General features: G+C 41.1%; 1 protein-coding gene across 3 annotated transcripts in view; it reads right to left on the minus strand.

Annotated features, from left to right (window-relative positions):
- The window catches only part of RIC3 (RIC3 acetylcholine receptor chaperone), a 28,728-nt gene extending 14,689 nt beyond the window's left edge, over positions 1-14,039 (minus strand). For all 3 annotated transcript variants that reach the window (XM_042468483.1, XM_042468492.1, XM_042468473.1), the window contains exons 1-3: positions 13,851-14,039; positions 2,772-3,013; positions 88-166 (exon numbers count right to left, since the gene is read on the minus strand). In XM_042468483.1, the coding sequence (XP_042324417.1) occupies positions 88-166; positions 2,772-3,013; positions 13,851-14,007 (478 nt within the window). In that variant the 5' untranslated portion in view covers positions 14,008-14,039. The remainder of the gene's footprint in view (positions 1-87; positions 167-2,771; positions 3,014-13,850) is intronic.
- Between the last annotated feature and the right edge of the window lie 9,810 nt (positions 14,040-23,849).

The following is a 23,849-nucleotide window of genomic DNA, read 5'->3' on the forward strand; positions in this document are numbered from 1 at the left end:
CCTCTTCTATCATCGTCCTGGACTAATTTTCAAAACAAATGCCAATTCTGGACACAATTTCAAGACAACCCTGGAAATGCTACTTACTGATCTTCCTGTTCATATTTCCAGATGCTGAAGATGGACATTTCCGTTCAACCGTCGTGGTTTTCCCCTTAGAAGAAAGCTGTTAATTTAAAATGGTTACTATGGTGGCAACAGTGGCAAAAGCGTTTCTCAAAGACATTCCTCAAAGAGAGGGAAGGGCTCAGTTCAAACATAACAGGGAACCATCACTGCCTGTTATGCAAGTGAGCTGTGGAAAACCCTCCCTCTTTGCATGACAGAGGAGAAAACTCCCACTTCTAGTTATAAACTAATCACCATTGTTTATTCTGTCCAAACTCATGATAATATGGTTTGCTTAAACTCAGTTACAAACAAACCTCGATCAGGATTACATGACAGTTTGAAACTGGTGTATTTTTAACCAGAATTGGACAAAGTAAAGCCCCTCAGGCTATATTTATGGTACCCTGCCACCTGCAGACTACGTTTATTTTATTTTTATTGGCAAAAAGAGATGGATTCGCATTTCTAGACATCACAAATAAAGGTTAAAGGTTAACAAGGAACAGTTGTTCACCTTGTGGATAGGTTACAGCCCCTCTATGTCATACACTGTTTACCCAAAATGGTTTTTCAAAACCAGAAGTGTACTTTACTTTAAGTTCTGTTTTTGATTTCATTTGGGGGTATTTTTGGCAGACCCATGCGTCTCAAGGTCAGAATACTGGCTCTCCAACATCTGGAAGTTGCCCACTGCTATTTATACAAACTCCACACGCAAGTCATTGGAAAATGTGGGCAGTGGAACTGAAAGTTTAAGTTGCCAAATCTCCTCTGACTCTGACCTACCATCAGTTTTCTGTTATGTTTAATCGGCAACACGCAGGAAACAAGGGGCAATATCTCATGCTATGCAGGCAAAGAAAAACTAATAAAATGGATCCTTCCTTTTTATGCCTGCTCCCTATATGACCTACTAGGGTACTCCAGAAAATTAGGGGAACCCATTAAACATAGTAGGTCACATATTAATAGAGTGCAATGGGAGGAGACTATTACCCCAACTTTGGCGCAAGTTTCCTTTGCCTAATTTCTGACATTTTGCCCTCCTGCTACAGATAATATCAGATTTGATAACTGCTCTCTCTCGACACCCAAATAAACTTATGAGTGAGTATGGGGAAACAGAAAGATCCACCGTGAAGGCCTTCCCTCTGCTCATGCAACACTGGATATCACCCAATAAGAAAAATAGAAGTTTGAGAATTTTGATGGTGGTGGTGGTGGTGGTGGTGGGGAATAAACATTGACTCAGCCTGATAGAAACCACTGACCTTCTGGTTAACTAAGGCGGTTTACAGACCATCCCTTTGGGGCGGCCTGTACCCGCCCCGTTCCCCAATGGATTGGGGACTCAACTGCCACAACGGCAGCCCTGAGGCCCTGATCCGCTGCTTTTCCAGGCCGTGGGAAGCGGCAAAAGGCTGCTTCCCAGCAGCCTGGAAAGGGGGTGTCCTTGGGGCTTCATTCCCCCCGCAGCGGGGAAAGGAGAAAGGGGCCGCTCGGGCCCTTTCTCCTTTGTGTTGCTGGGGCAGCCGTGTAAAGGCTGCGCCAGCGACACAAACCCAGGAAGGAGCTCCGTTTCAGAGCTCCTTCCAGCACCGTGGAAAGGGCGCCACAGGCACCCTTCCGCGGCACCAGGACGTCACGTACGTGCCACTCCATTTGGAGATGGCGTGGCTGTGACGTCCTAATGGCGGCGCCCATGTAGAATGGGTGCCGCCATTTTGTATGTACTGTGTACATACTAGGGCTGGGGGCATCTGGAAAGGGCCTAAGAAAGTTAAAGTCAAAGGTAGTCCCTTGACATGATGTCTAGTCGTAATTGACTGTAGCAGGTGGTGTTCATCAATGTTAGTAAGCTGAAGAGCCAGCATTGTCCAAGGACTACTCTGATGTCATGTGTGACTGCAATGAATGCGGTTACCTTCCCACCAAAGTGGTACCTATCTATCTACTTGCATTTGCCTCCTTTCAAACTGCTAGGTTGGCAGAAGCTGGGACTAGTTCTGACAGGAGCTCACCCCATCATGCAGCACTTAGCCCTAGAACTGCCAACCTTCCAATTATCAGAACTTCCATCTTAACCACTAAGCCTCTGCATCTCTGGTTAACTAAAATATGCCCCCCCCCAAAAAAAACCCAGCACAATTCAATGCAATTGATAGATGAAAAAACAACAACTGGGATTGTTCTCAAGTCTCCTCCCTGTCCTATTTGAGAATTGCCACTATAAGAGGAAGTTAAGTTGTGAAAGGATTTTAAATTCCAGCTCATTTGTTTTCCATTGTGTGTTTGAAAAAAGAAAGAAAGAAAAGATTTTCTGGCTGTTCAAAGTCTGACCTCGCAGCATCCAAATCTGCCACAAAGCCATGTGCCATCCATTTGTACAAAGGCTCAGTGGTGGCTCTTTAACAGTGCTTCAACAACCCAGCTTGGTTCCACAACCTGTGACTACAGCACATGCTGTAGCAAAGTCTGTTACAAGGAATGCACCCATCTGTTATTCAGGCCTTTCATTCCATCTTGGCAAGTTTCAGTGGAGCTGGAATAAATAGAGCCTTCATCATAACAACTCCCTTACAACTAGCTCCAGACTGAATTCTTCCAAGAAACTGAATCAATGCAACTATAAATTTAAAGGCAATAGATCAATTTCTTACCTTAAAAAGAATGTACAATATGTATAAAAGGATCCCAAATCCATATATTGGGATAACTTGTCCCACAAGTCCTCGTCCGGTGCCGCCACCTCCACCTCCTCCTCCACCTCCACTTCCTCCTCCGCCACCCTTGGCCTTGGCAACTGCTTCTGCAAGATGAGACCTTGGAAAATGGGTAGCAGTTGGTCTGACTTCTGGAGATATTTGGAGGTGCATGGTTGGAGGAAATTGACTGGCCTTCCCTGAAAATCAAGGCAGAAAACACCTTTTCTGAAACCAACATGGCAGGGACAAATGTGCAAGGAGAAATCTAAACAAGCCATTCTTATAGTTATGTTTTCTACATATAGACTGCAAATATTACACAACCCTATATGTTTAAAATGTCTGCCACATACCGTAAGCTTACACTACCCAAGTATACGAAGTTCACTGCAGGCAGGGAACTGTCTGGTTAAAAAATAATAAATGTAAGCCGCCCTGAGAGCCATTAGGGCTGAAGGGCGGGATATAAATACCTAAATAAATAAAATAAATAAATTTAATAAGTTAGATTGTAGTTGCACCCCCTGTGCCTGTTCCTTGGGACATCATATCTGGCTATTGTGACACATGCCTTAGTTACATCCTGGTTAGATTACTGTAATACACTCTATGTGGGGCTGCCCTTGAAGAGTTTTCAGTAACCTCAACTAGTCCAAAGAGCTGCAGCCTGGTTACTAAGGGGTGCTGGCTACAAGGAGCAGTTGCAACTCCCTTGTTGCAACAGCTCCACTGGCTGTTGGTTTGTTTCCAGGAGCAATTCAAAGTGCTGGTTATGACCTTAGAAGCCCTAAGCAGAGGCTGGATGGCCATCTGTCGGGGATGCTTTGACTGAGAGTTCCTGCATGGCAGGGGGTTGGACCAAATGGTCTTTGTGGTCTCATCCAACTCTATGATTCTATGATTCATAGAATCATAGAGTTGGATAAGACCACAAGGACCATCCGGTCCAACCCCATGCCATCCAGGAACTCTCAGTCAAAGCATCCCTGACAGATGGCCATCAAGCCTCTGTTTAAAAACCTCCAGGGAAGGAGACTCCACTACACTCCAAGGGAGTGTGTTCCACTGTCAAACAGCCCTGACTGTCAGGAAGTTCCTCCTAATGTTGAGGTGGAATCTCTTTTCTTGGAGCTTGCATCCATTGTTCCGGGTCCTGTTCTCTGGAGAAGCAGAAAACAAGCTTGTTCCCTCTTCAATATGACATCCCTTCAAATATTTAAATAGGGCTATCATATCACCTCTTGACCTTCTCCTCTCCAGGCTAAACATCCCCAGCTTTCTAAGTCATTCCTCATAGGGCATGGTTTCCGGACCCTTCACTATTTTAGTCGCTCTCCTTTGGACACGCTCGTTTCTCAATGTCCTTTTTGAATTATGATGCCCAGAACTGGACACAATATTCCAGGTGGGGCCTGACCAGAGCAGAACAGAGTGGCACTATTACTTCCCTTGATCTAGACACTATACATTTATTGATGCAGCCTAAAATTGCATTGGCCTTTTTAGCTGCCACATCACACTGTTGACTCATGTGGTCTACTTGGACTCCTAGATCCCTTTCACATGTAGTCTCTTTCAGCCAGGTGTCCCCCATCCTATATCTGTGCATTTCATTTTTCTGCCCGAAGTACAGTACCTTACATTTCTCCATGTTGAATTTCATTTTGTTAGCTTTGGTCCAGCTTTCTAGGCTATTCAGGTCATTTTGAATTTTGATCCTGTCCTCTGGAGTATTAGCTATTCCTCCTAATTTGGTGTCATCTGCAAATTTGATAAGTATGCTCCCAATTCTGTCATCCAAGTCATTGATAAAGATGTTGAATAGCACTGGGCCCAGGACAGAGCCCTGTGGGACCCCACTGGTCACTTCTCTCCAGGATGAAAAAAAGTCATTGTCTTTCGTTCATATTGGAGAGACTTCTTTGCAAAACTGTTTTCATAACCTTACAGCTTTCCCAATGCATTCATATGGAGTATACAATCCACACAGAAGATCATCACACATAATAAACTACATGGGAGTTATCATGCTAGATGGTTAAAGACAATTAGACAAGAGAATCATCATACAGTTCTCCCTCCATTTTTGTGGACTTTGAATCTGCGATCTCAGTCCTTCACAGACCAGCAAGTGGGGAGGGTTAAAATGGTGTATGCGCCGATGGCGTGCAGCCAATCAAGCCAATGGGGATTGAATGTGTGAATTTCCACTTTTGCAGGGGAGTCCAGAACAGAGTCCCCCACGAAAATGGAGGGACAACTGTATTTCTTTCACTTTCCTAAAGAAGCTGCCATATCTTACAAATACACATAACACACACAACAATATACAAGAAATAGCTGCGATTTTTTCCCTCTTTAATTTTTTGTAAAACACTTCTGCATTTGCTGCACAGGTTTTTTTAACACTGGAATTTCCTTTTACCAGTTTTCAGAAAGATTTATTTTTCTGTGACTAAAAACTAAGATCTAAGAGTTCAGATGCTTGAAACTTCTTTGCCAAAACCAATTAAGCTCTTCTGCCTATTTAGCACAAAGAAACAGGATTTGTCTCTCCCAATTTCAGCCACTTTCCAATATTCTGTGTACATTAAGAAAACTCATTGGTCACTGGGTTCATATACTTGGGACTTATGGGTCACTCCAACCTACAGAATTTCCTGTTTTCTATGTTGTTGTTGTTATTTAGTTAGTATTGCAAACCTTGGTGTTCCCTTGAACCTACTGCTACAATTTCTTTTTGACTATATTAATTTAACAATATCAGAAACAATGATTTCTCTCTCCCATCCCTATGATAAGTTGTTGATATGAATGAAGCTTGAGGGGTTTTCTTTGTGTAAAAGACTATGGAATCCATTCAGTTTTGGTAAAATGGAACCCAGTGTAAATGGCAGACAAGAATATCAGCCTATGTAAAAGGCTATTAAAGGGGCAGGGGGCTAATACACAAAGGTTAGTAGTAACAGAGAAAAGGCTAAAACCTATTTTATAGCTTGATGATTTGTCTCTCTTCTGCATTGGGTTCTAAGGAAAAATGAAGGTTCTGCAATTCTGAAGTCTTCTTACCTGCTGCAATGAACTGTTGGGTTTTAAAGGTGCTACAAGATTGTTGTTTTGTTGCAACATATTAAAACAGCTACCTTCTGGAAGATATATCCCAACTATTTCCCCAGCCATCAAGGAAAGGGAAAAGAGAACACGTATGAAATATTGTTCAGTGTTTTAAAAGACTATACTGTACAGCCAAATATTTTCTTCATCTTTGAAAAGCAGACTTCCATCTCTTTTCTAAAGTAACATATTTTTCTCCATAAAGGAATCCATTATATTTGGAAAGCCCCAGGATTAAATCCAATTTTTAGTTCCTAACTAGAATAGGCCCATTGCCTCAATGTGAAATTCGTTGATTCTGCACCCCATGGGTATAGCATAAATTTCTCCTAGGGCAGCTATGTGCCCTATTCCCCTCATTATTACCTTTCTTAGTGCTGGGGTGCTCACCATGGTCATTTGTTGGCAAGGGATTATAGAGATGGCAGGCACAAGTGGCTTGTTGGTGTTTGAGCAGCCAGCAACAGGAAGAAAAAAGATAATCTTCCCCAACTTCCTAAGCCGGACTTCTGGAGCTTTGAGGATCATGCTTCTGTTGTTCTGTGGCCAGATCCCTTTATGCCCCAGCTATTGAATGAGCTTGTAGGTGGTACCAGATAAGGTAGGGGCTCAGGGGAGCAACATGGATAATGGAGTTAAATTATCCCATCCACACATGCAGGCATTAGTTGGAACAGAGACAGCTTTTGTGGAAGACCTACACAGAGGAAATGTGCCCTTGTTGGTTCTGCTGAACCTTTCAGTGGTTTTCAATAGCATCAGTCATATTATCCTTTGGGCTGCCTTGCTGAGATGGAATTTGGAGGCACTGGATGAGTGAATCCAGAAGGTGGTACTGAGGACTCATGTTTGACACCCTGGCAACTGACCTGTGGAGTCCATCAGGGTTCTGTTTTGTCCCACATGCTATTTAACGTATACATATGTTGGGAGAGGTCACCTGGAGTTTATGGGTAAGATGCCATGAATGTACACATGACACCCACCTCTACAACTCCTTTCCACTCCAACCCAAGGAGGCTATCTTGGTTCTAAACCAGTGTCTAGATGAGGGCAAACTGAAACTTAATACAAACAAGACAGAAGTACCCCTGGTCAGTTGAAAGGCAGATCAAGGGATAGGGATCCAGCCTGTTAGATGGAGTTACACTCCCCCTGAAGAGGCAACTTTGCAATTTGGGTATACTCCTGGACTCAGCAGGGAAACTTGCCCAGGTTTCTGTGGTGACCAGGAGTGTTTTTGTACATTTAAAGCTATGTGCCAATTGTGTCCATTCCTTGAGATGCTGGCTATGCTGGTACATGCCTCAGTTACATCCCATTTGGACTACTGTAATGCGCTCTACATAGAGCTGACTTTGAGCAGTGTTCGGAAACTTCAGCTAGCACAAAGACAGTGTTAAATGGACAGGTTACAGGGGCCATACTACTCCCCTCTTAAAACAGCTCCACCGGCTGTCAGTTTGTTTCCAGACACAATTCATACTGCTGATGCTGGCCTATAAACCCTGTGTCGGTTAGGCCCAAGCTATCTGACAGACCATGGTGCAAAGCATACTGCAGAAAGAATCCAGTTTGAGACCACTTTAACAGCCCTGGCTCAGTGCTACAGAATCCTGGGACTTGTGGTTTATTGTTGCACCAGAGCACTCCTGACAGAGAAGGCTAAATGTCTCAAAAACTCCAGTTCCCAGAATTCCCTAGCATTGAGCCAGGACAGTTAAAACAGTCTCAGACTGGATAATTTCTGCAATGTGTTTTTGACCCATATCTCCCTACATGAGTCTGCACAGACCCTGAAATCATCTGGAGAAGCCCTTCTCAGCCCCAGAACCATCACAAGCAGGGCTGGTGGGGACTCAAGAGAGGGCCTTCTTGGTGGCTGCTCCTAGACTCTGGAACTCCCTTCCCAGGGAGGCCAGAATGCCCTCCCCATGCTTTTAAAAGACTGGGCTGAGATGTTTTAAGTTAAACTGTTTTGATTGCTTTTTCTCCTTTAATGGCAATATCTTAATTCCATTTTAATGTTCACTTTTCTGTATTTTTACCTGTAGTTTTTAAAATTATATTCCACTTTGAGTCCCTATTCTGGAAATCTGAAAACCTCAAAACCTCAAACACCCAATACTTTTAGCCACTTCTGCCTTTGAGGTGGCAACTGCAGTGCTTCTGCTTGTTCATCTCTCAGATCCCAAGTCTCTTTCCAGCCTCATGTCTCACAGAAGGAGCAAACGAACGAGACGGAAGGCTGGAGAGAGATGAACAAGCAGGATGGCCACAGCTGCCACCTCAAAGGTGGAATCAGGCAGTTAGTGGCAAAAAGATACAACACTGAATAGAGACTGAGGAGCTGTTAAATGGCAGGAATTCAGGCATAGTGCTTGGCATGAATCCATGCCTTCTATCATTTCTCAGATCTTGCATTGCAAATACTGTACAGGTATGCACTATGCTACTTGTATATTTATAAATAAATATATAAATATCTGTCTCACTTCTGAAGTGCTTCTGTTTCCAAGCATTTCCGATAAGGGACACTGAACCTGTGGTAGTGATGATGATGTCTGCGTGTATCACAAATAGGATGCTGGCTTTGTAAATAATTTCTTCTAATTTTAATGTGACCACTCTTCTTGAGACTAATAATTAGATTTAGCTCCTAGTTTCCAAGTGATTCATATTTCCTGTTACATATTAAATTTGTCAAATCAATTTTTGAAAGCACTGTATCTGGATTATTTAAAGGACCTGTTTGGCTCATGCTAGAACTGTACTGATCTTCAAAATGATGGTTTCTAATTAAAAGTACAGATCCATTAACATAATTGACTCAAAGGAACAAAAAGTAGTTATTTACAATTCTGCACAGTAATTTTCACTGCATAACTGGTGCTGTTATTGATAAATGCCTCAGTGATCTACTATAGGGAGGCATGCACAAAAATAACTTATCCCTACCTCCAAATGATGCATTATCTAAGTGGTTTTTATTTAGCTTTTAAATATACAGATAACCAGTCACAAAGCATACTCATTCATCTACCACAAGAATAGACCTTTCTGAATATTTTGGGTATGAGAATAAAACGTGTCATGCAACACACAGTCAAAAATTTCCAAGCCAGCTTCTGGCACAAAGTCAATTTTAAGTGATAATGGAAACTCTGGCAAGTCCTCTGGATTACAAAATGCTCTGAAGGCCCTGAGAGACCTCCGAATTTGGCAGTGAAAGTCACTGAAATGAAATCCAAAGGAACAATTTATAAGATGCCTGAAGAAGTGTAAGAAGTATAAAGATCACCATGTAGGCTGCATCAATCTGTTTATAACAGGGGTGGCAACTTCTTCTCACCGATGCTCAACAATATCAACCAAATCAGCCAGATTTGCAGTTTATGCAAAACTTAGCTGATACTCAGAACTATATGGATATTACAAAACATCCATTGACATTAGATATCTATAGTCCATAGTTTTCAACCTATATTTGGGGAAATCCTGAAATTCTACAGAAAGTCATCAACCCAAAGCAATTCTGGACAAAATTACAAGTCAGCTTGTCCACCAATGCTAGTATTTCCCTGCAATGACTAGCTAAGGAAATGTTTTCAGTGTACTTTAGCTCTTATTTTTCAGTTAAAAAAAGGAGGGCCCCAACAGTGTTGTCTCATGACTTAGCCCACACAAAACAGGCATCCAAGCTAGAACATGCCCTAGAGGTCTCTGAAAGGTAAAATTCTATAGCAGATCTGCAGATGCTTCTTGGTGGACTGGGCAGGAGAGAGAGAAGGAAGGCAGAAGCAGGCATTGCTTAAAGACAAATGGTTGCATCTCCAGTGACTGCATGATTGATTAGTTTTGATTTCTTAGACTTTCTGAATTTGCCCCCCCCCTAACATTATCCAGTGGTAACAACCAATCCAAAAGTGAAATGATTTTCATATACAAAAGTATGGAATCCATAGCTCTATATGAAGTTCTGTGTTTTTGAGTCCCAATTCACCACTGGCCTTAGAATATAAAATATTGGCACCACAACTATAAAGATAAAAGCCTAGAAAAAAACTTGGAAAATTATGAAAGAAAAATTCAGGTTCTGTCTTCCCCTCCCTTTTTCTGGAAAAAATGATCATGGTATATTTGCTTTTAGAGTGATTGATCAAATGTTTAAGACAAGATATTTGTTCTCCCACTTTTTTTAAAAAAAAAAAACCAACATTATACCAGGTAGGCTATTATATAAGTTTATCTACAGTGTGTGTTTCACACTCAAATAGTGCTCAATCACTTTCCTAACATGTGACAAAAGGGATTCTAGACTGAGCCCTTCACATATGTTTTATGATGGCTAAACTAGACATTTAAAAGATTCTTATTTTGTCATTTGCTGCAGTGTTGGAACTTTAACAATTCGGTGACAGAGTTGTAACTTGATTTATAACAAAAACTGCTGCAAGCCACAAATGATCATGTCAAGTTTTACCTAACCATACAGATCAAGCAGTTACTGATAAACTTTCTATCTGGTTTTGGGTCAGGGTTAGGCTATTATCTGATGTATTTTCTTATTACTAATATTGTAACCTACAGTTTTCAGCTCAAAAGCTCTTGGGATGTCTTGTCACAGATGTGTATTTTTAATAAAAATTTAATTTTGTTCAAATAATGATCTGTGCAAATATAACTGAGTGAAACCTTTTGATTTCTGATGATGTAAATACACCCCAAGAGCTACTCCTATCAATTGTTGTCAGCATCTTTGCATGAGACTTTAATGGTGGCACCACATGAAATGAATGGGGAAGTAATGGCAAGCAGATGAATGAAACATGCACTTTAGCCACCTAGCACAGGAGAGCACAGGTTAGCTTTCAGGTGTAAAATCAAAAATAAATACTGAAATAACAACCATAACAAAGACTTTCTTTCATACTGAATACTGAAAATGATGTCCATAGCATGTTTGACACAAAGGCTGATTACTCAGAAGGATTTATTTTTATTTTATCTTTAAAAAAAAAGATTGAAATGAATAGGAGAACACAAGGAGTGCATAGTTTAAATGAGTTTTTATTTTTTTTTACAGAATTTCCAAGTATGTATCAAAAGCAAAAGAATGATGGACATGGGGTTTTAATGTATATTCAAACAAACAACAACAATAACAATAACACACAATATGAGTACAATGGTTGCAAGATGCTGACGAAGAAATGCTTCAAGATTTTAATGGGGAAGTAATTTTAAAAGTTATAATGTCAAACTACAAAAGAAATAAGATAAAAGAACATTAACAGTGCAATACTACACATGTGTACTGGATACAACTTTGCAATAAAATATGATAAATGCAACATGTAATATTTTGTTAGAATTACAGTTTATTTTATTTTCTGCGTAGCTCACTTCATCCCAGGTCATAATGATCTATACATAAAGAAAACTTTTGTGTGAATCTACTGCTTACTGCCTTATTAGTCCTGCACTTGCTGCCTCTCCCAACTTCACCTCCCATTCAAAATTACAGTGTAGAAAGAGCAAGGGCCAGAGCAGCCATTCCCTGACTTGTTTACGTGCTGCATTAAAACGCCATCATTCTTTGCTGGCTGGGGAAGATAGCAGTTTTAATCCAGCCTATCTAGAGGGGATGAGACTGTGGAAGGTGAGGAATACAAAACACAGCACCAGGAGCAGTACGAGTGGCCCGTGTGTAGTTAGAGGCCTTAGCTCTAACCAAATGCAAGCCCCATAGGTAGGGCTTGCAATGCTGTAGCCCAATGGCTCCCAAACTTTGGTCTTCCAGATGTTTGGACTTCAGCTCCTTTAATTCCAGGTGGCTGGGGCTTCTGAGAGCTGATGCCTAAAACACCCTGGGAACCAAGGTTTGGGAGCCACTGCCTTACAAGAAATAACCAGAAAAGAAATGCAATGGATTGGCCTGCTCTTATCCCACCCAATCGAGCTCCATTTGATAACACCGCATTTACTTTCCCTGGTAGGGCTGCCAGAGTGAAAGCTGCACAAAAGGCTCTTACAACTTTATGAGGTGTTCAGAAGAAGCGATTTCAGCAGATGTTGCAGCTGGTTACCTGGATGGATGACAAGTGGCACCTGCTTAAATATGCCCTCTTCCACACAACCCCCAAAGGCAGAGGAGCCCTCTCCAGTTCCCACTCTGAACAGGGTGACTAGAGGTTCTCCTTTTCCAAGACCTGTCCTCCATTTCAGCCTTCAGTCCAGGAGGAATCCCAAAACGTCCTCCCTTTGGGGCAGGACTCAGAAGCATGACTTTACATTTATATGAGTGTTTCTAGCTTTGGATTGGGAATGCCCTCTATTTTCCTTGAATGCTCTACATTTTGCACTGCCTTGCCCTCCCTTTGCGGTTAGGACACATCTATTCTGGTCACTATGACTCTGGCAGAAGAAGAGATGGCATTCAGGGTGCGTCTACGCTGTAGAAATAATGCAGATTGACACCACTTTAAGTGCCATGGCTCCATCCCACACAATCCTGGCATTTGTAGTTCTATCTTTCTCCCACCTTTCTCTCAACATGGGACTGCAGGTGACTTGCAACACAGATTAAAACAAAATGCAGGTAAAAAAATCCCATAATAACAAGGGATCTTAAATACTATAAGCTATCCTTTTAAGACACCACTATTTTAAGCAGTATAGAGCAGCTGTTCTCAACTTGTGGGTTGCAACCTTTTGGGGGGGGGGCTCAAACAACTCTTTCACAGGGATCGCCTAAGACCATTGGAAAACACATATTTGATAACAAGGGTCCGATGGTCATTGGGACTGAGATGAAAATAATGTTGGGGGTCACCACAACATGAGGAACTGTATTAATAGGTTGCGGCATTAGGAAGGTTGAGAACCACTGGTATAGAGGAATTTGGTCTGAGCCTTGGCCTATGAGTCAGGAGAGCAGGGTTCGAATCCCGGCTCGGCCATGGAAACCCACTGGGTGAGATTGGGCAAGTCACACTCTCTCAGCCTCAGGGGAAGGCCATGGCAAACCCCTTCTGAAGAGATCCTGCCAAGAAAACCCCATGATAGGTTCGCCGGAAACGACTTCAAGGCACACAACAACAACGAGGCACCAGCTGAAAAGAAAGCTGAAGACCTGTTGTGGTTGTTGTGGTGTGCCTCCAAGTCCTTTCCCGACTTATGGCCACCCAATAACAATAATAGTAACAATAACCATTTTATTTCTTACCCGCCTCTCCTTACGGCAGGTTACAGCATAGTCAAGGCACAATCATTACATAAACTCTGGAATGACCTACTGGAGGAAAACACTGGCTGCTCTATCTTTCCCACAATGGCCTCATCTTAATGTGGGTTCATTTTACTGTGATTTAATAACCTGGTTGCATTTAAGGTGCCCGTGTTTTAATTGGGGGGTTAGGGATTTTTGTTAATTATGTGTCATTATGTTTTATGATTGTTACCCGCCACAATCCTCCAGGGAGAGGCGGGCTATAAATACACTATATTATTATTACTATTATTATTGCTATATTACTACATGAAACACACACATTAAGCTGCATAAAACGCGCATGTTAAGAAATCTGCGCCGTGTTTATATTGCAATACGTGGGTCAGTAATTAAACATTGAAAAATCGTGTTTAAAATTCATGATTAAAAACCTGCGGGAAGAGATAGGTCTTCAAATGTGTTCACACACACACATATATATATATATTCCTTGGCAACCAAATCCCTTCAGAGGGGCTGCTGCCACGGCCTTCCCCTGAGGAGGCTGAGAGAGTGTGACTTGCTAAGGTTCCATGGCAGAGCCAACCCTGGAAGGACTACAATTCCCAGGGTTCCAGAGCCTGATGCTGCTGCTGCTGCTGCCTAAAGCGGCGTCAAACTGCGCTACTCCTTGAGCGCAGGCTTACCCTCGGTGGCGGCCCCCGTGGAGGTGGGCATCGGGGCGGCTGAGGGCCCCTCCTGCTGCCTCCATGCCCGCGGGAGGAAGGCCCTGGGCAGCAGCAGCGAGACGCACAAGACCAAGCAGGAGGCCAGGGCCACCCGGCGGAACGTCGCGTACGCCATGGATGCCCAGGGGCCGCCCAGGCGGAGCGGAAACAGGGGGGAACCACTAAATGACGTCACATCCTCCCTTTCTTTCTCGCTCTCTCCTTCACTCCGCCCACCGGCGCCTTTTGTGCCACTGGGCATGCGCGAAGCTCCTGGGCATGCGCATTGCCGCCCCTGAAGTCATCGCCCATCCCTTTGTTTTGCCCACACCGTAAGGGGGAGGGGGAGCCATTTTGTCCCACTGCCAATAAGGAAAAAGGAACCTTTTTGTGGTTCTTTGAAGGAGGACAAGTTTCTCTTAGTATAAACGCTCTTTCTATGATGGGCGAAGTGGGCTGTAGGACGCAGTGTCTTGTGAAGGGATAATAACAACAATAACAATAATAATACATTACAATAAACCCACTTATTCTCTCCCCCAGCTTTGGAAAAACAAAAACAAAACGTAACAATAAGAGACAAGTTAAATTTTTGTTGTTATGTGCTTCCAAGTAATTTTTGGCTTGCGACCCTATCGTGGGGTTTTCTTGGCAAGATTTGTTCTGAAGAAGTCTGTCATTGCCTTCCCTTGAGGCTGAGAGAGTGTCACCCAGTGGGTTTCCATGGCTGAGCGGGGAATCGAACCCTGCTCTCTGGAGTCGTAGTCCAATGCAGGCTCCCTCCCAGTTAAAATTAAGGACAGTTGATTTTCTGTCTTTATGAAACATCCATAAAGTGAATTTTATTATACACACACACACACTTGTCCCTCCACATTCACTGGGGCTAAGGGCACAAGACCCCTGTGAATATGGAAAAACTGCAGATAACAAAAGCACCATGTTTTTACCTGAGAGAGGACACCTCTAGGAATCCCTAGGTCCTCCGGTGCAACTCTATGGTCAACATCCGACAGACACTGGCCATAGAACAAATGCCTAGCAGAGTATTCTCTCTAGGAATCTCTAGGTCTTGTCAGTACAACCTTTAGTTAAAGTTAACCATAGAGTTGCAGTGGAGGACCTAGATATTCCTTGAGAGAACATATTAAATCTGAATAATCAAATCCAAAAATATCAAAGCCACAAATATGGAGGGATGTGTGTGTGTGTGTGTGTGTGTGTGTATGTCATGCACCAACAATCCTGAATCCATTTTAATAATACCATTATTAAATGCGTTGGCAGTGCCAGTGAACTTCAGACTTGCTAGATTACAGCACTGTACTCTTACAGTGCTGCTATTTCACTTTTACTGTTCTTGTTGCCTCCTGTTGCATTCTGGGATTTGACATTTCGGGAAAGGCATTTAGAATTCTCAGCCAAAGAGGTCTTAGGCCTCACTGAACTTCAGATCCCAGAATGCAACAGGAGGCAGCGGGGGGGGGGGAGTCAAAATGAAATAGCAGCACTATAGAGTGTAGTGCAGTAATGTGGTTGCTCTGGCCACTTTGCCTCATCTCCCAAAATGCCTAGATCCCAAATGGATTTTTTGGCATCCCGTTCAGTCTGTATAAAAATTGTACTTTCCAGCCCACAAATAAGAGTTATAACAAGGGACACCTGGCAGCACTTATAAGGGACAAGCTTCCCAACCCTCAGATAAGGGACACTTCTAGTCTGTTAAAGCTTCTGCAGAAGCTTATGGGCAAACTAATTGATCTTAAAAGGGCAACAAGACCTCTTGCTCAGTTTGGGTGAGCTTGAGCAAGTCACAGTCTCAGCCTCAGAGGATGGCAGTGGCAAACCTCATCTGAAGAAACTTGCCAGGAGGAAGACCCCATGACAGGTTTGCCTTAGGATCAGCATAAGTCAAATGACTTGAAGTCACACAACTTTGAAAGAGTGGGCAAGTCATCAGGAGTTGCAAGGAATTTGGATTAGGGTTGCCAGAGTGAAAATGGTATGAGGCTCCTGTCAATAAGAACAATAAGGATGGTGATATTTATTTCTTGCCCACCTTTCCCCATGAGAAAACATTTAAATATGCAACATTTAATGGTTTTATAGAAGAGGGAACTTCAGCAGGTGTTGCCTGTTGCTTGGTCGCATGACAAGTACATCTGCTGAAACCCCCTCTTCTACACACTAAATTAAAAGTGCAGAACCCCTCTCCAGTTTTCACTCTGACAACTCTTAATTCAGATTGATATTTGATGCATTGTTTATTGATTGATTTTTATTATTGTTTTTGCGTATCTTGTTGCTTTTGGTTTCAGTTGCATAACTCGCATTGTAAACTGTCTTAGGATACACGTTATGACAGGTTGTGTAACTAATCTCAGAAGTGTTGACCATATTGGTTAGGGCTCATGGGAATCCAGCACAATCTGGCTCCCCTTCCCCTGCAGTGTACAAAAAAAAAAAAAAAACCAACAACCCAAAACCATTCAGTTCCAGGTAGTCCAGGTGAGACAACAGAGAAGGCAAGCCGTCAATATGAGGAACAGGCTTTTAAAAAAACAAAACAAAAAAGCCCTTCTCCATCAGGTGAGGCTCAATCTCAGGCAGTTGACCCACACAGACCAGTTATTTAGTTCAAGCGGGCAACTATGTGGAGCCATAGCTTGTGTACTTGCTTGGTTTCTTTCTCCCAGAGTGACCAAATATCCTAACCGCCGTGGAGGACAAGGAACTGCAAAAAGAAATTGAAGAGAAATGTAGGACATTACTAAATAAAAGCTAAAAACATTCATATAAATATGAATTTATGTTCTGCAGTCATGCTCAAAATGGAGGACATTTTGGAATTCCTCCTGGACAGAAGGCTGAAATGTAGGACATGTCTTGGAAAAATAGGTCATCCTTCTCTCTGCCAATTTGTAGAAATCTAGCAGCAGCAGCTGCTGCATGTTGTATTTAGAGATGCAGAGTTTATTAGGCCAATTGTTTCAGCTTTTCCAGATACCCAATAGAAAACCTGAAGTGGATTATTTAGTTTTGCTCCAGGATGTTCTAACAAATCTGACTTGGATCAAAGAATGCCTCCGCCACAAACATTACACACAAGAGGAGGGATATTGCATGAAAAGAATGGTGCCAAAGTCAGAGGATGGGACTAGAAAGTAGCATTAGTGTGGTCTTGAATCATGTTTAGGAAGTTATAGGAAACTAGTGTAGACTTTTAGTGTGGACATTTTAGCAATGCACTTTGGTCAACTTCATTGAATTTGTGGAGCAGTTCTACCTCTATTGGCCTACTGATTACACTTTCAAATTCTGGAGATAACCGGAGTAAGGCGTTAAGAGCAAGCAGCACATGTTTTGTTTTAATGCATTTTTTCTAGTTTACCAACCCAATTTTGCACTCTTCCCAACAGCAGAAAAAGCAAGCATTTCCTGCATGTTTTAATGGCTTTTAACAGTTTTGAGCAACATAATTTAATAGCAAATGTCAGTGGTGTGATTTGGGAGGGAGCTTTGAGGATGACAGATGTTCCAAACTTATTTTCCAATCTTGGTTTGGCTTTTTGCAGTTGTTCTAGTTTCTTTCATAACAGGTAAAGATACTGGAGACAACCACATCCGAAGGTTAAATAAATAAATAAATAAATAAGACAATTTCATTGTCCTATTTAGGTTTAACATGGTATTGTGTTGTTTTGTGGCTGTATGCAAAATGGCTAATGTAAATAAATAAACATAATAATAAACAAGAAATGAAATAAAAAATAAATAAGGTTACATTGCTATATTCACTACTGATAAAATGGTCACTGCCATGTCTTGAGATGGAATTGCTAGAAGCATCCAGTAGTTACTGCAGGCATTAAAGTAACTCCATCTGTAATTCATATTTGCCCAGGAGTAAGCCAAGTCCGTAGAACCTACCCACACAAGTTCTTCTATTAATGGTTTGTGTCCTGCATCATCCAGGTAATAGGGACTATGTCTGAGTGTTGTCTGAATTCAGAGTTTGTCTTCAGTGTTCCAGACGTTGGCTTCATAAAGCCAGGGACGAAATAATAAACTGAATTCAACAAAGTATCATTTAAAATGTTCATTGTTTAGGATGACTACTTCTATTTAAAGATATAGCTGTGCTAATATGAAGAATCAGTACGTAGAGAGTTCTTGTTGCACCTTTGAGACTAAAGAAAGAAGTTTGCAGTGTGAGCTTTCGTAGACTTAAGTCTTCTTCCTCAGATGCATTTGGGGAAGTATTTGCTGCCAACTTCTTTCCTTAGTCTCAAAGGTGCTACAAGCTATCTCTGCATACTCTTTCTATTTGTAATTTCTGTTGCAGAAATTGCACCAACTTTCTCATGTTTTATGTCCAAAATAAACTGTGCATTAATAAACTGAATTTATGTTTTGTGACATATTTTTACACTTAAGAAAGAGTTATGTCAAAGTTTTGAATTTATGCTAAACTACACTCTGCTCATGGTGTCCAGACACTGAATGAGGGCATCTGAAGAGGAGCTTCTATGCCAAAGTAGTTGTTCATGCCTAGGAGATCCTTTTTAGATCTGCTCAGTGTGGAGATGTTGGAAATGGGTCCAAAAGTATTCCTCTTCGTATGTGGAAGTTCCCTATCTGAAAGTAACATGCTGGTAAGACTTTCCTTAGGCCTACTTCATGTTCTTTCTGAATGTTTCTGTGTGCTTCCCCCCCCCCCTCGTTCTTTCGTTATCTTGATCTGCCATTTTTTAGGTTAGAGGCTGGAACTGTGGAGCCCTTCAGCTGTTGTTGGACTGCAATTCCCACCAGTACTAGCCAACATAATTGATAGTGAGAAGTGCTGGGAGTTGCAGTGCAGCGCTATGTGGAAAGTTGTATGATTCTCACCTCTGTTTTAATTTGTGCTGTGGTCAGAATAAAAAGCCTGACTCCTCAAATAGAATAGATCCATTGTATAAATGGGATGTGCCTCCCTTTGGGTTGATGGATTCAACAATTGGTTTAGTTGATGTATTCCAACTGGGACTAAACAATTAGGACTCAAGCCATTGGTTGTTTTTCTATGAAAACGTTAATGCATCTGCTTGATTCTAGACTGAAGGCAACCTTTCTAGAAGCTGATTTGTGTAACTAACTATGGCCACTGAATCTACATATATAAAGATTATATGTCCGTTCTTGCCCGATAAATTGTAACTATGGTAATAGAGTATTCTTGAATAAAAAGGTGTCTTTCAGGATTCCTTTTTGATATTAACTGTTAAAGGAAGTAATAGTTTTTGCATTTTAACATGGAACATGTTTAAATAAAAAAAAATTGTCATTGGGATCAGTGTGACTTGTCCTCTGGGGACAGAATCAAATCTCTTACCAAACGGCCCCAGGTTATGAGCCCCTGGTAATCCAGTAAGCAATAACACTGCTCTGAACCATGGCATCTTTTCAGGTAATGTGGCAAGATCAGGTTCCTTTTCTGTGTGAACCTTACAGCCTGAGAGAACTTCTGCCCCCATCTAATTCAAGTCTAGTCCATATGCTGTATCTCTTTTGCTCTTTTGTTAAATTTTGTTTACTTGGTAACTATGGAGTGAAAAGAGAAGTTACACTTGGATTCTTGGGTCATTTGGATTAAATTTTTTTTAAAGAAAATAGTCTGCTCCAATTAATTAAACAAACTGATATAAAATGCTCCTGCTTAAATTGTACTTTGCATATCCATAATCTCTGCACTACATTTTATGTATACTTTACCCTTGGGTAAAAAATTGTGAGCATATAAATGCTTTCTCACATAATCTTGCTAAAGCACATTCCTGCCTATAAATATTCATACTACTGCCAAAACATTTACAAGGTTTCCCCAAAGGTGAAATATGTGTAATGTACTTTGCCTTCTGGGTATAAATATTATCCAATACATTTAGGTTAATATGAATACACTAATTATTCTTGTAACCCTTTTTAAAAGGGTCATCCTCCTGATGTGAATTTTAAAAAAAATGTAATTACAGTAATTGGATACTTAATCTAATTAAAATTGGCTTTATCTTTAATGGGAATTTTTCTAAAGACACAGAATGACAATTGACTTTTTGATAATCACTGTTTTCCTTTCTGCTGGAGGATGCATTTTGGATTTTAGAAACTAGAGAACACAGCCTTCGTACCATCTGCCAACTGCCACTGGAGCCAGACAAACTATGGTTTTATCCATGGTAGGCAAAACATTCATGTTAATTATGAGATATGAATATTCTTAAATTTTATGATGCTATTGATTTTCATGAAGACACAACAACGGTTGATTAAAGGGACCAAGGCACTGTATAGTACAATACACAGGTTTTCTCACTATGTAGAACAACCTCATTTCAGATGTGGCTTGAGGTGTATCTACATGGGTTCTCCACTGTCTGAAGTAATAAGTGTATTATTCTTTAAAACTGAAGGCAAGGCTCCTATGTTTGGGAAAATGTTGACACAAGTAGTTAACCAATAGCAATTAAATCACAGTGTTCCTTTGAGAACACATTGAAACTCACTCTTAGACAATATTACTTATTTCGAAAGTGTTTAAAATACATTATGTCAGTTGTCCTTAGAAAAATCTATAAGAACATCCTCATATTTATTGGAGAATACAATAACTGGTCCCACAGCATCACCTCTACAGTCTTAGGGCTCAATCCCACTACAATTTAAAGCGAATTGCAAATTGGGTTATATGATCATTCCGATTGGGAATCAATTTTGATCCTTATTTGATCATATTCTGTTGTGATAAAGCACGGCAAAAGGATACAAACTGGGGTTTTCTGATAACACATTTTTGGCGATTCTTTTTGGAAGAATCGATTCTAACATGTGTCCAATAAGTGGGAACGCCAAATCAGAATGATTCATTTTGTTGGGAGGGACAAATGGCAGAGGTATGCTGCCTTTTTGGTTTTTTGCTTTTAAAAAAATTAATAAAAAAATCGATAGAATGGTCAAGCGACTACTTGCCGGCCTTGGCTCTTTCCCCTTGCTGTCCCCGCTGGCCTTGGCTTTCCCCCCACTGGCCTTGGCTCTGCCCCTGCTGGCCTCCTCGCTGTTCCTGCCAGCTTTGGTTTCCTCCCGCTAGCCTCCTCACTGCCCACCGTCCTTGGCGCTCTCTCCCCAGCATGTGCTCCATCACCGGCTTCCCCCATCCCTGACTTGAAGCAGCACAAACTAAATGGGAATGAAAAGATAAAAACCAATTCAACTGGCATTAAAAAAAAATCCCCTTTTATAGTGAGGAGGAGGGATCTTTTGAAATTGGGTACAGACATGGAGCGGAGCCGAATCACAACCCATTATTTTGCCAGTAGAAATGACCCTTTATTTTTCTTTTCACTTGCCTACAAATACTGTAAGTTTCATAATACAGTCGGCCCTTCTTATACACGGATTTTTTATACACGGATTTAAGCATACACGGTTTGAAAATGTTCCAAAAAAGTATAAATTTACCTTGATGTTCCATTTTTTTTATTAGGGACACCATTTTGCTATGTCATTATATTTAATGGGACTTGAGCATACACGGATTTTGTTATGCACGGGGGATCTTGGAACCAAACCCCAGCGTATAACAAGGACCCACTGTATCTCATGGTGAGAAGCTTTGAAAACACCTGTTATTATAACAAGGAGGGGTCAGAGAGACAATTACAGAATAGAGGACAAGCAAACTTAGATTAACTTTAGAGTGACTGACACAGAAGGTGAAAGGGTGTGGCTAAGACCACCAGCCAGGAAATGAGTACATTTAATGTCTAAACAGCTGGGAAAATATGCAATCTAGTAACTATTGAGTATAGCCATAAATATATTCTTCCCCTAACAGTATTAAAGTTGTGCGTTCAATGGCCCTTATCACAACACACGCTGCATCTGCAATAAGACAGTATTGTTAATCTATTTTATATTTTAACATCACACCTATAAGAGGTAAGACTTAAATTCATTATTTTCAGCCAGGAATGGAGAAGATGAAACTCTTTATATGTTAGACTGTAACTCCCATGATTCCTCATGATTAGCTATTCTGGATAGGGTTATATAAAGGCTGATTAATGCATTGGGCTATGCTAGTTGTAACAATCCAATTCAATGGATTGGGTTCAGCTGATGATTAAACAAAAGCGATGATTTAATTTTTTTTTAAATTTTATTAAATATTCATTGACATTATACAAGACAAAACATTGATACACACTTAGACTTGCTTGTTACTTGGTTGCATGACAGCAGCATCTGCTGAAAATCCCTCTTTTACATAACCTTTAAGGGTACAGGAACCATCTCCTGTTTTCTATCTGGCAACCCTAGAGCCATATTCAGTAAGTGGATCAGACTTTGCTCACTCCTTTGCTTATGGGAACCTCTCCAAACACTCCCTGGTCATCAGCTAAAGATCACCTGCTACAATTAACTTCCAGTGATGAAGCATCAACCACAGAGCTGAATGGTTTCATTGCCATGTGGGGAGTGTTTATTCAGCTGTGTCTGGTGGGGGCTTACCCTTAGTAAATGTCTTAGGTTTTCAGTCATCAATTTGCCTAATAACAACTTGACAATTCTAAAACCTCAAGAGTACCTTTTTGTAGAAGGAAGCACTGAGGATTGAGGAATAACGGGAATATGAGCAGCAGCAACAAAACCTCTCTTGAAATAGCTTATACTGGTGAGGCAAAGGGACAAACTGGAAGCATTTCATTATACTTAATTTAGTAGATGCTTCTATGCAAAGAGGTGAAATTTATCTAAGGTATTTATTTATATGGTTAACATGATGTCTGCCCTAAAATTTTATTTTCACAACTGTATAAAGTGATGCTTTATTCTCTCTGTTTTTTGCTTAGCCGGAGACAAGGCATGACAAAATAAAACGCGTCTACAAGGGGAAAGAAGGATCAGTAAGAAGGGATTGAGATAATTGAAATATTAACATTATTCATTTATTTGAAGCATTTTTACTCTACTCTTCAGGCCAAAAAGCCTCCTCAAATAGCCTTTAAAAAAAACAACAACAAATGAAGACAGTCCCTGCCTATTAGTCTCACAATATATAAGATATGACATGAAAGGAAAAGACTTTGGGTGGGAAGAAGCAAATCCAGGCACTGCCTGTTTATTATGAAGTTTGGATCGGGGATGTTTCTAGTGGGAAAGGAAAAGCAAGCATGTCTGCCTCTCTATATAATCTGGGTCCTTCCTTGCTGTGGCAGTTTCCCACCGCCCCTTGGTGCTCTTTCTGGTTGATGTGGCCATGGTGTGCCATTCTGTAGTTCTGCAGCCCTGTGACAACTCCAAGGCCAAGTATAAAAAAAAATTAAAATATACTGGATCCCGCACCTGGTATTTAGTTGTCCGTTTGTCACTATGATCATGTTTCATAAGAAATAAGCAACACTGGACTGTGCAGCAGTTGGAAAGCATCTTGACTGTGACACAGCAAAGGGATTAATTGTGGCTGAGACATGGCCTTGTTCCAGCAGTGGAACTGTGAGACTGCAATCCTTGCTAGAATAAGTCAATAAGCCCTTCCTCCCAAATTGAATGCAGACTCCTTTTGCACTTTGAAGTTAGTTTGCAGAACTTGAAGTAAACTAAAGACAAGATAGGAAAGTGGGTGTAGAGAGAGAAACTGGGACATTTTAAAAGCACCTGAAAAAAAGGTAAAAGTGGGAGAGTATGGAGATAATATCTGTATAATCTTTTTAAAATAATCACTTCTCACTTTTCTGAAAATGCAAAACCATGGCATTAATCTGTTCAAAGTATAGGGATGGTGATCAAAGACAAAGTAAAGGATTTGTCTTCCATTGGTTTTTTTTTTAAACTTAGTCTTACATGTCATATATTGGTCTATCTGTTTCTCTCCCTCCCTCCCTGATAAACACCTGTGCATACTCACAAGGCATCATTACTGGCATTGCACTTTTTTCA

Source organism: Sceloporus undulatus, chromosome 1 (genome assembly GCF_019175285.1).
Source record: "Sceloporus undulatus isolate JIND9_A2432 ecotype Alabama chromosome 1, SceUnd_v1.1, whole genome shotgun sequence".
In the NCBI taxonomy this organism is placed as follows: domain Eukaryota; kingdom Metazoa; phylum Chordata; class Lepidosauria; order Squamata; family Phrynosomatidae; genus Sceloporus; species Sceloporus undulatus.